Here is a 14,955-nt window from a genome sequence, read left to right as displayed (position 1 = left end):
CCCTAAGTACTTTGAGCATTGGAAGGCCTCATGTAGATGATCTTTTGATCTCATGTAGCACAGGTAAAGAAGCACGGATTAATGACGTATGTATCACATACATAACAAGACAAAGACCTAAATTGAGAGAACCTCGAGTGAATAGGAGTAATTGCGCTTGGACTTGGAAAATCCCAGTAAAGGAGCGCTTCTTAGGAACTTGATTAAACCATTGGCGTGATGTCTTGCTTAGGCCCCTAGTATGGAATTTTAGCAAGCAACGACGAAGATGCTCCTGCACTGCTTTGTGAAAACACTTGTGATTGTAACCCAAGAGGTTAGATCCATGTATACCTCTTAAACGAGATCACCATTAAGAAAAGCATATTCATTAACTGTTGAAGTAGAGACTAACTTTTGAGACCGCAAGAGTAAGAAGTACTTTGACAGTAACAAGCTTGGCGAAAGAGGAGAAAATGTCTAATGTAGTCGAGCCTTCGTTGGCTTTGCCATTGTATCCTGGCTATTAACCATGCCTGTAAGCGGTCAATGGTCCATCTGCAGATACTTGATTTTGTATAATCCATTTGCATCCAATAGAGTGTTGGCAGTGAGGTAAGGGCACAACAGACCAAGATCGGTATGGTTTCCATTGCTAGAAAGTCATCGTGTAGCTGGCGCCAATGCTTCATTGAGGGTAGCCTGGTGATGAAACTGAGGCTCATATGCGGCTGAGATAGAGGGAAAACATCTGTGATAGGATTCCGTCTGTCATAAAGATAAAACGCTTGCAAAGGATACTTAGTAACTGTCTGCTAGAATGTTGTGTAAAGGAGTTTACAATGATAGTCCCTGAGAATATAAGGGTGGTTTAGTCGTTTTGTAGCGGCGACAGTGAGAAGAATATCAAAGTAAAGACAGATGGGGCTGGATCAGTGACTGCAACATCATCATTAGTAGGTGCAAAGGAACAAAGGGAGCAGTAGGTGAAAAACGTCTGTGAAATAGGCTTGGTCAAAAAAGCTCAGGAGTAGCAGAAGCAGATGATGAAGAGGCTTCAACTGCTGGATAAATCACCTGAAAATGGAAGTGATAATGGTAAAACTAGATCAGGAAAGGATCAAGTACCTCTACTTTGAGAACGAAGATTTTGAAAAGGATGAAATGTCTTTTTCAAACGTGATTAACACAACATTCCCTTGAAAATTAAAGAAATGCTTCTTCTCAATGTCATCATAAAGCAATAGCCCCTTGATATGCCAAAGCAAGATGAAGCCTCAGATTCAGTCATCGGTCGCTTCATATGACTCTCCCCTGAGCGTTAGCCTTGCCAATCGTCTTCAAAGAGTACTTGTCCTGAATGAGGCAAAAATCACTAAAAAAAGTGACCATGACGGGTAGATAGGAAGTTAAAGAGCTTATGGAAATTAAGTTGAAACAGAAATATGATATATATAGCACATTCTGTAGCATGATATCTGTACTGATTTGAATATCCCCAAAAAATTCAACCAGAAGCTGAGACTGATTAGGCAAAGTAACAGTTGTCAGTTTAATTTGTCTTAGAGTAGTGAATAGGACCTTATTATGACAGATATGAGCTGATGCACCAGAATCAAGTATCCACTAATCAGAAGATATATCAGAAAGGGAACAAATACCTACAATGTGAGCTGTAGGAGTGATAGAATCTGCCTTATTAGACGTTGCTGCTATGGTGGCTGTTTTGGACTTGTTGAGATGGGATTGGAGCATAGCCAATAAGCCTTGGCATTGTTCAGATGTTAACGAGGATAAAGAATCAGAATGATCTGCTCTTGTTGATTCGGGAGGTTTGTAAAGCTTGTGCCCTGGTGGATATCCATGGAGTTTGTAACAACGATCAACAGTATGCCTTTGAATATTACAGTGGGTGCAGATTGGTCCATCATTCTTCTTGTTTTGATTGGTGTTACGAGCAGTCTGGTGGGAAGCAGAAGAACCATTTTTTCACAAGGAGGGCAGTGGCATTAGATGAAGATATCGCATTGCCAAAGGATGAAGAATAAGCTTTCTGGTCAATCTCCTGTGCAACTAGAGAAAAGGCCTGATTGATTGATGGTTCTGGTTCCATTAGTAACAACTGAGATCTGATAGGAGCAGATGAATCATTTAAACCCATGAGGAAAGCCGTAACATACTCTTTTTGGAAGTAAGTCTGTAGGTTCTTGACACCACCACAAGTACATTTTCCACAAGAACAAGATGGGCGATAGGAGATGAGTTCATTCCACAACGTTTTCAGCTTGGCATAGTATGTGGTAACAGAATCTTAATTTTGGGATAAGTTGGAAATTTCACGGCGTAGTTGGAAGACTCTTGGTCGATTTTTACGCTGGTACCGTTCTTGCAGATCAGCCCAAATTTCTTGAGCGGAATCGGAGAAGTTGATGCTAGGAGAAATCTCTTTGGAAAGAGAGTTAAGAATCCACCTTGTGACAATGCCATTACATATGATCCAAGAACTGAGTAACTCACCGGAAGGTCGAGGGATTTCACCATTGATGAAGCCGAGTTTATTCTTGACAGTGAGCCCGATCTTCATCGCCTGACTCCACGAGTCGTAATTCTATTCCGTAAGAAGATTGGAAACGAGCACAAGGCTGGTGCTGTCTGAGGGATGAAGAAAATAAGGGTTCTGATATTGTTCAAGAATGGAAGATGGGGAAGCTCGAACATTCTCCATGGAGTTGGAGTTTCCAGATGAGGTTAGGTCGTCGGATCTGGTCATGATCGTCGTTTCAGATGAAGAAGGAGAACGAAAAATCACGAGGAATAAGGCAGCGACTTGAGGGCGTCGGAATCTGAAGAAGAGAGAAAAATCGGCGCTCACTGGTGGCGCTCGACACTGTGGACGGAGGCGAGTGAGATCGGCGTTAGCGTCCGGAAGGTCGGGGAGCGAGATCGGCCCAAGAAGAAGAAAAGTCATGAGAAAAAGAGTGGCTGGAGGGAAAACGAAAAAAAGTTTAAATTTTGCTCTGATACCATATTAAAGTAGGGTAAATAAATCTACTGTATCATTTATTAACCAAAAGAGGTCTATAAATAGGCATAATTACAACAACATTTAACTACCCGTACAACAAAACTTATAACAAAATATAAACTAATTTCTAATAATTACTTTTAGAAACGTTTCTTAAAATCTAAAAATTAAAAATAAAAACGATTATCAAATAAGTTAGTTTCTTGAAAAATAGAATATTGGACGTCATTTTTAAAAGATTAGATGATAAATACCTTCAACATCTGCACGGGAAGAGACAAAATCAAGCACCATAATTCAGTACATTTTCAGTTTTTGGTATTTTTTAAAATTCAACTCTAAAATTTCCTATTCCATCTAATTTTTCCCTTTTTAAATTTAAATTAGAATTGGTTCGTTTTTTTAGGGTAAACCGTAGACCGAATCGGAAAACTCGGTTTTCTAATAAATTAAACCGAAAAGAAAAAAGGTTTTAGAACACCCTCGTCGTTCGTTCACATGCTCATATCTCTCTCTCTATACAGTCTCTGGTTAAAGCCTCTCTTCCTCATACAAGCGAGGCGGCGGAGATGGCAGGCGGCAGGTCGCCGTCCGTTCTGAACCGTGGTTTCCTTCTTCAGCGAATTAAGTCTTGTCGCCACAAATGTCCCACCGTCGACGACATCGTCGATCATCTCCAGTCCACTTACAGGGACTACCGAGGCCTCAAGAAGTCACCCTTCACTTCAATCGTCCAACAAACCATCGATTCTCATCTCAAGAAAAACCCTAAATCCACTCCCTCTTCTTCCACACCCAACAAAATCAAGCGCCAATTACAAGAATCTGAAAACGAAGACGCCGATTGCAGTACCTTTGGAAAGAAGCGCCATAAGAGAGTCGATGTAGGGGAACAGAGGTTGCAGAGTATGGAGAATATGCACCTCAGGAGGATACAACACAGGAATCAGGATGATTCGTCTTCTTCTTCTTCGTCTTCTTCGTCAGATTCTGGTAATAGTGGCGACGGAGCGGTGTCGACGTCGGAGGATGCTATTTACGGTGAAAAAGTAGAGCCTGAGTTTGATTTGATGAAGTCGATGCTCCGAACGTCTTATGCGGAGTCGAAGAAATTGAAGAATGAGCATTTGGAGAAGAGTATGGAGTTGGAAGTTGCCATAGATAATAAGGTTGCTGAAAAACTTGATTTGGGGAATGAAGGGAATGCAAGCAAGGGGGTATTGAGGAAGGAGAAGCAGGGTTCTCTTAATGGGGCAGAAATGGAGACAGGGGAAGGGAAGGAGGAAGGGCCTCGATTTAAGGATTTGGGAGGGATGAAGAGTGTACTAGACGAATTGAAGATGGAGGTGATTGTACCACTCTACCATCCCCAGCTCCCACTGTGGTTGGGGGTTCGGCCGATGGCTGGAATTTTGCTTCATGGACCCCCTGGTTGTGGGAAGACTAAATTGGCTCATGCAATTGCCAATGAAACTGGTGTGCCTTTTTATAAGATTTCCGCAACAGAGGTCGTGTCGGGTGTATCAGGTACATGTTCATCTTGCAAAATTAGTAGAAATTGTGTGTTTGGATGGTAAAACCATATGGTTGTATAGATTTAGAGATTTGAATTTTGGTTATGCGATGGTGTACATGTGCTTGCAATATGTCATGTTATTGTTTACTATTGTTAGGGTTAAACTTTTCATTTTGGAAAGCTAATTTTGGGATGCATCCTTTTGAGTATTGTGTTATCCATATTATAGTTATTGAATTGTTAGTTTTAAACTCTACAGGGTCTAAATGAAATTGGTAATCTAGATTGTTTAATCTTGATTTTTCCATAGTTCCAATCCAACACTAGCTATATTTTCTTGGTGATACTTAAACAGTTAAACTTGCAGTTTTGAATTTTTGGTATTTATTTGTAATATATGTACAAATGTAATGGATTTATTAAGTTGATGAAAAGTTCTCTTTAAAACTTCAATCATGGCAACATTGAACACTTTTACTACTGTTTACAAGTTCAGCTTTCAATGTTGCTTGAGCATTTTTTTTCCTCCAACTTTATTTTCGAATGTTGAATATGTTATTTTTTAAGTTTGATTATTAAAAATAATTGTATTATAGCCGTTATTAAATTGATAGTTTTATACTCTACAGGGTCTGAATGAAAATTTTAATCTATATTGTTATACTTGATTTTTCCATAGTTCCAATCCAACACTAGATATATTTTCTTAGTGATACTTAAACAGTTAAACTTTGAATTGATTTATTTGTAATATATGTACAAATGTAATGGACACATTAAGTTGATGAAAAGTTACCTCTGAAACTTCAATAATAGCAACTTTGGACACTTTTACTACTGTTTACAAGTTCAACTCAATGTTGCTTGAGCATTTTTCTTTAACTTTTTTTTGAATGCTGAATATGTTATTTCCTATGTTTGATTATTAAAAGTAATTGTATTAGTTACTTATTTTTATTTTTACTTTTGAAACTTTTAGGTGCATCTGAAGAAAATATTAGAGAGCTCTTTTCCAAAGCCTATAGGACTGCACCATCAATTGTTTTTATTGATGAGATTGATGCAATTGCATCAAAGAGAGAAAATCTTCAGAGAGAAATGGAGAGACGGATTGTAACACAATTAATGACTTGCATGGATGGGTTCCACAAGCTTGTAGATTCTAATGATGCAAGTTCAAAGAATGATAACTCCAATGTTAGACCAGGCTATGTTCTTGTAATTGGTGCTACCAATAGACCTGATGCCGTTGATCCTGCATTAAGAAGGCCTGGTCGCTTTGATCGTGAAATTGTATTAGGTATTCCAGATGAAAATTCAAGGGCTGAAATCCTCTCTGTCCTTACCAGCAACTTGAGACTTGAAGGTTCATTTGATCTTCTGAAAATAGCTAGGGCAACTCCAGGGTTTGTTGGAGCTGATTTAACAGCATTGGCTAATAAGGCTGGTAATCTTGCCATGAAGAGAATAATTGATCAAAGAAAATGCGACTTATCTACTGATTTCGTTGATAAGGAACATATAGAAGATTGGTGGAGGCAGCCTTGGTCGCCTGAAGAGTTGGAAAAATTGGCAATAACCATGTCTGACTTTGAGGTGATCAAATATATATTTAAATATGATGTTTGGACCCTTGCGAGATTTAATCTCTCTTTTTTGGATGTGAATCTTTTTTGTAATTATTTGTTAGGTCTTATTTTGCTTGATTGGGCTCCTTTCCTCTAGAGTGTTCTCTTTTTCTTCCTTTTTTTTCTCAATGACCGTTGGTTTTTATTGAAAATAGGAACTTTTTGAATGATGCTTATTTCATGTAAGTTATTGATATATATATTTTTAAATAAATGATATTGACTAGATTTTGTCATTCTCTTCTATTCCGTTGTATTCTATAGGAAGCAATTCAAATGGTACAACCTTCACTGAGAAGAGAAGGGTTTTCTGCAATTCCCAGTGTAAAGTGGGAGGATGTTGGAGGCTTAGAACAACTAAGAGCAGAGTTTGATCGCTATGTAGTTAGACGTGTAAAGTATCCAGAGGATTATGAGGTATTTATTTTCTGTTTTTCTTTATTTTTAGAGAATCATTTTTTTTTTTTTTGGGTTCTTCTTTCCCTCTAGTTCTTTTTTGTAATTGCATAATCTTATTCTTTAACAGTCAATTGAATTATTCTTTCATGTTTCTTAATAAAAATGGTGTACCGAGAATCAATGTGAAGAAGTTAGAATAAAAGTTAGTTAGTAAGCAATTAGTTACTTAGTTAGCTGTTATTCAGCCTACTTGTAATCATTTTCTTATAAATAAAGCACCCCTCTCTCATTTGAAGAGAGAATTGATATTGATTCAAAATTAGAGTTTTGGTTTGCACCAAAAGTGGTATCAGAGCAACAGCATCCTTGGACGAAGGGTGAGAGGAAGACACGTGCATCCGAGAGGAGGAGAAGATGATGCTTCGATGCTAGTTCAAGAGGTGGAAGACCCCACTCTTTCCAAGATCCACCATGCGACACTTGCTGTTCGTGGAAAAGCACCTTGGAGGGAATTCAAGGAATGTTGAACAATCTTCAAGAATTTGTGGCAATGCTTATGAGAAGAATGAATGCAGTGTTGGCACCGACCCAAGTTGAGGAAGAAGCTTCCGTTTTCAATCAAATTTGGGGAAGAGGAGGAAGAAGAGGTGTTGGAGGGCCAAGAAATTTTCAGTTTCATCAAGAAAACTTTCAAGAACGGGGTTCAAGAATCCACAGAAACAACAACCAAGAAGAAAATCCAAAATCCATATAATCGGCTCTCTTTGGATAAGTGCTTTCGATGTGGCCAAGCTGGTCACGTATCCAATGAGTGTCCACAAAGAAAGACGTTAACTTACATGGAAGAAGGAGATGAAGAAGCCCTGATTGAACATAGTGAAGAAGAAGAAGGAACCGAACTCATTGAACTGGATGATGGAGATCGGTGTTTTCAAAGTGCAAGGCGCACTCTAAGGCGACGAGCTCTTTAATCGCCTCAAGGCGAGAGCCGACCAAAAAGCGTTGCCCGACTGAAGCAAGGTGCACTTATAAAAATTAATAAGTAAATATTATTTTTACAATTATTGATAAAAGAAAATACATAGATTTTTAAAATGTTAAAATATTAAAATATTAAAAAAATTATTAAGAATTAAAATGAAAAATAACTATTACATAGATTCATCTTCTTAATTGATATTAAAGAAGAAAGCTTGAAGAAAGTAGAAAACTAGAAAACATGAAGAATTAAAAGAAAAAAAAAAAGGCGAGCGCCTGTGTCACCTTGAACATATGTTCAAGGCGACAGAAAGGCGCAAAAGGTGAGGGCCTCGTTGAAACTGCTCGTTTGGGGTGCTTGTAAGGCGGTTTGGCCTCTCATTGCCTTGCCTCTTGCCTAAGGCGAGCACCTGGCTGCGCCTCAACAACACGGATGGAGATAGGGTATCTTGTGTTCTCCAAAGGATGAATCACTCCTAAAGGAGACTCAAACCCTCAAAAGACATTACCTTTTCAAAATACGATGCACGATTAATGGCAAAGTGTGCAATGTCATTATTGACAATAGCAGTAGCAAAAATTTTGTCTCCAAGAAGTTAGTGGAAGCCTTGAATCTTGGGGTGGAAGCTCATCCAAACCCCTATAAGGTTTGTTGGGTGAAAAAAGAAAGGTGGCGAAACACAAGTAAGTTAAATTTATACCATCCCTCTTTCAATTGGCAGTAGTTATAAAGACCAAATAGTATGTGACGTCCTCGAAATGGATGTTTGTCACAGTCTCTTGGGAAGACCATGACAATATGATACTTGAGCCTTGCACAATTGGAGAGAAAATACTTATGAATTCCTTTGGATGGGCAAGAATGTAATTCTACTTCCATTGAATAAGAAGAAAAATAAGTGAGTTAAGCTGAAAAAAGAGGACAACAACTACCATTTTACCACAATCAGTGGCAGAAGCTTGATGAAGGAAAGAGAGACCGATGTCTTAGGACTTGTAGTTGCTGAAAAGTTCAAAGACACTCAAAATAAAGTCCCTCAAAAAATATAGAAACTTTTTGATGAATTTCCTCATTTGAAAGATGAACCTGAGGGACTACCACCCTTGAGGAACATCCAACACCATATTGATCTAATCCCGGGAGCAATGTTACCACACTTACGAAATTTTGCATCAACATATTGAAGAGCTCCTAAAGAAAGGCCACATCAGATCAAGCTTGAGCTCATGTGCAGTGCCTACACTAATTACTCCAAAGAAAGATGGAAGTTGGAGAATATGTGTAGATAGTCGAGCAATCAACCGAATCACACTAAAATACTGTTTTCCAATTCCAAGAATCAGTAACCTACTTGATCAACTAAGTTTATTTGAAGAGTGGCTCCCATCAAATAAGAATAAGATCGGGCGATGAGTGAAAAACCGTGTTCAAGACCAATGAAGGAATTTTTTAATGGCTTGTTATGCCAATCGGTCTATCGAATGCTCCTAGCACATTTATGAGACTCATGAACCAAGTATTATCATTTTCTTAATAAATTCGTTGTAGTATACTTTGACAATATCTTGGTTTATAGCAGGAGCATTGAGGAGCACTTACAACATCATCACAAATTGTTTCAAGCTTTGACAACAGAAAAATTATATATCAATCACAAGAAGTGTCTCTTTCTTGTGAAAGAAATTTCTTTCCTCGGCTTCCTAATAGGCCACAGTCAAATCAAAGTCCATCCGAAGAAAATTGAAACTGTCATTCAATGGCCTACACCTTGTTCTGTGAAAGATGTCCAAGCATTCCTTGGCTTGGCCTCCTTTTATAGGAAATTTATCAAGAACTTCAGCTTTATGACAGCACCCTTGACTGATTGTCTAAAGAAAGGGAGCTTTACTTGGAGCCCAAAACAACAAAACAGCTTTGAAAACACCAAGAACAAGCTGAGCAGCAGCCCTGTTTTGAAACTACCAGACTTCTCCTCACCCCTTTCGAAGTAGCAATGGATGCTTGTACCTCTAGTATTAGAGCTGTCCTATCTCAATAAGGCCACCCGCTTGAGTATTTTAGTGAAAAACTCAGTCCTTTAAGGCAGAAATGGAGTACATATGAGCAGGAACTATATGCCCTTGTTCGTGCTCTCAAACAATGGGAGCATTATCTTCTATCCAACGAGTTTCTACTAATCATAGACCACTTTTCACTCAAATACTTACAATCTCAAAAGAATATAACTCGTATGCATGCGCGGTGGATTTCATTTATACAAAGATTTGAATTCGTGATCAAACATCAATCCGTTGCTGATGCTCTTTGTTGAAAAAGGCTGATTCTAACTATTAGCTATAGAAGTAACTGCATTTTCTCACCCAACAGAAATATATGAAAATGATCAAGACTTTGTTGATATTTGGTACAAGTGTACTAATTTCTTGAATGCTGAAGACTTCCATATTGTGGACAGTTTCTTATTCAAAGGAGAGCACTCGTGTATTCCTTATACATCTCTTTGAGAAGCCCTCCTAAAAGAAGCTCACTTCGGAGGTTTAGCAGGACTCTTTGTCCTAGACAAAACGTTTGAATTAGTATCCAATAGATTCTATTGGCCACAACTTCGAAAAGATGTTAATAATTTTGTCAGAAGGTGTGTTATTTGTCAAAAAGCCAAAGGAACTTCTACAAATGCCGGATTATATACTCCATTACCGATCCCTACAATCATTTGGGAAGACCTATCAGTTGATTTTGTTCTTGGTTTACCCAAAACACAAAGGGGATATGATGCTGTCATGGTGGTTGTGGATCGTTTCAGCAAAATGGCTTATTTTCTAGCATGCAAGAAAACAAGCGATGCGGTCTATATTGCTAACCTCTGCTTTAAAGAGGTAGTTCAACTTCATGGAGTACCTAACTCAATCGTCTCAAATAGGGACGTGAAATTCTTAAGTCATTTTTGGCGTACCTTGTGGAAAAAAATTGACACTAGTTTGAAGTTCAGCACCATTTCACATCCACAAGCTGACGGCCAAATAGAAGTCACCAATAGAACGTTGGAAAATCTTATAGGATGTTTAAGTGTTTCACAACCAAAGCAATAGGATTTGTCCCTTGCTCAAATGGAGTTTGCTTTCAATAACATGAAGAATAGATCAACAGGAAGATGCCCCTTCGAAGTAGTATGCACTCAACCTCCTAGACTCACATTTGATCTTGCAAACTTACCTTCTCCTATGGATGTTAATCTTGAAGCTGAAAGTACCGAGAAGTTCATGACCATTTAGAGAAGACCATGCAGTTTTACAAGGAAACTAAACACAAATCAAGAAGAGAAGTCAATTCCGAAGGAGACCTTATAATGATCCACCTACGTAAAACAAGATTCCTAACTGGAACTTGCAACAAGCTGAAGGACAGACAATTGGTGCCTTGTAAAATCCTACAAAGATATGGTTCTAATGCTTATTGCATTGAACTACCGGTTGACCTTCACATCAATCTAGTATTCAATGTAGCAGATTTGAAACCCTACTTTGCTCTTGATGAATTCCAATTAGCTTCTTGATAGCCTCGAGGTCGAGTCTGAATTTTAGGGGGGTGGAATATGGTGTACAGAGAATCAATGTAAAGAAGTTAGAATGAAAGTTAGTTAGTAAGCAGTTAGTTACTTGTTAGTTAGCTGTTATTCAACCTACTTGTAATCATTTTCTTATAAATAGAACCCCTCTCTCTCTCATTTGAAAAGAGAATTGATATTGATTCAAAATTAGAGTTTTGGTTTACACCAAAAAGTTTGGTTTCTTATAAGAAAAAAGTCAATTGAATATTTGAACTAGATTGTAATTTCTATTGTAATGCTAGGACTATAGGTTTTTCAAGATCCAATTAAATTAGAGAAGGAAATTTATTCTCACACTTTGGCGTTGGTTTTTCAAGCTTCATGCTCGTTAGTTTTATAAGGTTCATTTTACCAATAAAATATTAAGGCTTGTTTGGTATGCAATTTGGACTTTGTTTTAGGTTTTCTTAGATTCATGAGATGATGAAATCAAATGTATTCAATGAATATTTTTTTAGCAGACTTATTTTTTTAAAGTTGCTTGAAATAGTAGAAATTCGGAAAACAACATTTACGTTATATTCAAAATTTGAAATTTCGATATGCAGTCTGCAGACTTACGTTAAAACAAAAAAGATTTATTTTATGTTGTATACTCATTTCATTTTTGTTCAATTTAATATGTATAATATAATATATTATTAAATATATGATACTGTAAGATAATTATACAAAAATTTTAACATAAAACATGTCTAGAAATGAATTAGTATTAGTTGAGATTTAACCTTATATTTAGTTAGTAATTAGAACATTTGTGTGTGTGTATATATATTTGATAAGGAATAGAAAATCTTTTATTCCAAAAGATCAAGAACAGCAAAGTCCGTACCTTACATTCTTACAAAAAAGACCACCTCAACTAAATCAATGAGGAAGGTGGAGTAAGAATGATTTATAACTGTATATTATCAAACACATTCTAGGCACTTGTTTAAATTGGATTTCTGTTTTTAAATCTACTACTGAATGCAAATGAACCATTGAAAACATGATATGCCTGTTTTTCATCGCCTTATTTTCAAATTTCTATTTACAAAATGTTTATCAAATGCACCTTTAATATTCGTAAATAAAATAGAGTTTCTTCATGCCTCTTTTCTACATGGTTTAGAATTTCCGGTAGTTTGTTCTTACAGCATTCTGTCAAATTTTTTAATCCATCTTTAGTTTCTCTTAATTGTTCTTGGTTCTAGGGCTTTGGTGTGGATCTAGAGACTGGATTTTTGTTATATGGTCCTCCAGGATGTGGTAAAACACTAATCGCTAAGGCCGTTGCAAATGAGGCTGGAGCCAACTTCATTCACATTAAGGTTCCGTATTTAAGCTACTCAAAGCTTAAAGCAGTGGTTTATCCATCCTATAACATATTTTGGATTATCTTATTGCTTTTATATATATACTAACCATTTCTTGCATAGGGTCCAGAGTTACTAAACAAATATGTTGGAGAAAGTGAACTTGCAGTTCGGACATTATTTAGTCGGGCAAGGGCATGCTCACCATGCATTCTGTTCTTTGATGAAGTATGTGATTCATGGCTTACTTTCAATTTGCTAGTTATTGTTGTCGATGATCATTTTTGTATTTATGACTTGAGGGTTTGTACAAGGAATTTATATCTACGGTAGTAATTACATTAGTATATATTTGCCCATGAAGTCAAAGAAAACACAATTTTTTAATAAGGTTCTAAATTTAATGTTATTAAAATATTTACTTTTAAGTTTCATCTAATAACATCTTTCATCTTTATTTCAAACTTCTGACTATTCTTTTCTTTCTAAAGAAAGAGGAAACAAAGATATTTTGTAAATTGCAGTGAATAAAGTGCAAAACAAGAACTGTGGGGATCATAAATTTTTCCCCGACCAATACGCATTAATAAACAAAAATTCATAGTTTCAATGAAATTTACTAAAGTTACCCCAAAAAAGAGAAGCTCCAAAATGGATGATCACCTAAATGAAAATCTTCCCGTTTCTCTGGAATGGTTATGAATGTGTGGCTGATAGATAGAAGAAAGATCTGTACGTATATATGATTATTATTTTAATACGTTAAGTTTCCACTTGTTTGTAATTGTAGGTGGATGCCTTAACAACAAAACGTGGTAAAGAAGGGGGATGGGTTGTGGAGCGATTATTGAACCAGGTTTGATTAAGTGCCATTCAATGGATTCCTTTTTATTTTCTTGTGCTTCTTTCTTCTTGTGTTTTCCTTTTTCTATCCTTGTTTTTGTTTTTTGTTTTAATTTCTTTTCCTCATTGGTTCACTGTGTTGGAATGGATCCACTACATTTTTGTAGTTACTCATAGAGTTGGATGGAGCAGAACAACGACGAGGTGTCTTTGTTATTGGTGCTACAAATAGGTAAATCTTTTTTATTTATATGCTTTAGTGAGGGTCATTATAATCTTAATACTTTATAAGTTTATTTTGGTAGACCTGAGGTCATGGATCCTGCGGTACTGCGACCGGGAAGATTTGGAAAACTTCTTTATGTTCCTCTTCCTGGTCCAATTGAGCGAGGGCTAGTCTTAAAAGCTCTTGGAAGGAAGAAGCCTATTGATGTTAGTGTAGATCTACTTGCAATTGGACAAATGGAGGCTTGTGAAAATTTTAGTGGGGCTGATCTTGCTGCACTGGTTAGTTTTTATCTTTTTGGGTTTACATAAAATGGTTAAAATCAATTTAGTCATTTTTAAAAATACTTAGAAAATGCTTTTAATCATTTGAAAACAAGTAAATGGCATGAAAAATACATTTAAAAGTGTAAAATTATACATTCGAATCGATTTTTAGTGATTAAAGTGTGTTTTGGAGTGTTTTTAAACAGTTTCAAAATCAACCTACACTTATATTGGAAAGATAAATCACGGTTTCTTCTTTTATCATTTTGCTTGGGGAAAGGGTGAAGGGAGAATGGTTAAGGTCAAGCTTATGATTTTCACATGGCAGATGAATGAAGCTGCAATGGCTGCTTTGGAAGAAAAATTGACATCTGACAAAAGTAATATTGAATCAGCATCATGTACAATCAATATGATCCATTTTGAGCGTGGGCTAACTAAGATTTCTCCCTCTGTGTCAGAAAAGGTTTCATTTTCCTTAATCGCATTCAAAACGAAGTATTGTCATGTATCATTTTCTAACTGTCATTTTTTCTCTTATTCTTCGGTGACAGCAAAAACATTTTTACGAGATTTTGGCGAAGAGCTTAAAAGCCGCTTAGTGAAGCAGGATGGTTAATTCAACAATATTCGAGAATGGGTACAATTGCTGGCAATTTTCAATTCTGCAGTTTTAACTTGGACTGAAAAGGCAGGCATGAGAAACATTGCTGGCTGTCGGAAAATTTTGTTTAATATAAATTTAAATTTTGAGCAAAAATGTATTTTTAGTCATTATAGTTTTATAGATGATTTATTTAGGTCTTAACATGGCAAAATGGACATTTTCACTAATGAAAGTTTGAAAATAGTTGGAATTGATCCTTGAAATTACATTCACTTATGAAAGTTTGAAAATGCTTGTGTGATACAGTGCTTATGTGGCTTATGTATATATATATATATATATATATATTTGATAAGGAAGCCACTGAATGTCAAAGTGTACAAAAAAGGCCTGTGGAAATTGCAAAAAACAGTCCAACAAAATGGGGGTTAGTGACAATTAGGATGCTTTTAAATTTGGAAGATTCATAGGACTTTTGAGGGTATGAAATGACTAGTTTGTCCTTTAAAGTAAAAACAGTTTCATTATTATTTTCTACAACTTCAAATTTCCTCTCTCACTAGTTTCTCTCAACCACTCGCA

General features: G+C 36.5%; 1 protein-coding gene across 1 annotated transcript; it reads left to right on the top strand.

Annotated features, from left to right (window-relative positions):
• The first annotated feature begins 3,489 nt into the window (after positions 1-3,489).
• LOC120073727 (cell division control protein 48 homolog C) lies at positions 3,490-14,645 on the top strand. Its single transcript, XM_039026537.1, has 10 exons — positions 3,490-4,531; positions 5,500-6,116; positions 6,413-6,565; positions 12,330-12,446; positions 12,555-12,659; positions 13,222-13,287; positions 13,442-13,506; positions 13,580-13,781; positions 14,095-14,232; positions 14,321-14,645. The coding sequence occupies exons 1-10, from the start codon at positions 3,574-3,576 to the stop codon at positions 14,366-14,368; spliced, it is 2,469 nt and encodes an 822-aa protein (XP_038882465.1). The 5' UTR covers positions 3,490-3,573; the 3' UTR covers positions 14,369-14,645.
• The last annotated feature ends 310 nt before the right edge of the window (positions 14,646-14,955 follow it).

Source organism: Benincasa hispida, chromosome 3, assembly GCF_009727055.1.
Source record: "Benincasa hispida cultivar B227 chromosome 3, ASM972705v1, whole genome shotgun sequence".
NCBI classification, from domain to species: Eukaryota; Viridiplantae; Streptophyta; class Magnoliopsida; order Cucurbitales; family Cucurbitaceae; genus Benincasa; species Benincasa hispida.
Note: the sequence above shows the minus strand (reverse complement) of the source record. Positions and strands in the feature narration are given on the sequence as shown.

Bases quoted from the DNA above. Each gene is read 5' to 3' on its own strand.
- LOC120073727 (XM_039026537.1), top strand. From the start codon at position 3,574: ATGGCAGGCGGCAGGTCGCCGTCCGTTCTGAACCGTGGTTTCCTTCTT. The intron at 6,117-6,412 runs GTGATCAAATAT...TGTATTCTATAG, and splicing joins TAACCATGTCTGACTTTGAG to GAAGCAATTCAAATGGTACA. The intron at 13,288-13,441 runs GTTTGATTAAGT...ACATTTTTGTAG, and splicing joins TGGAGCGATTATTGAACCAG to TTACTCATAGAGTTGGATGG.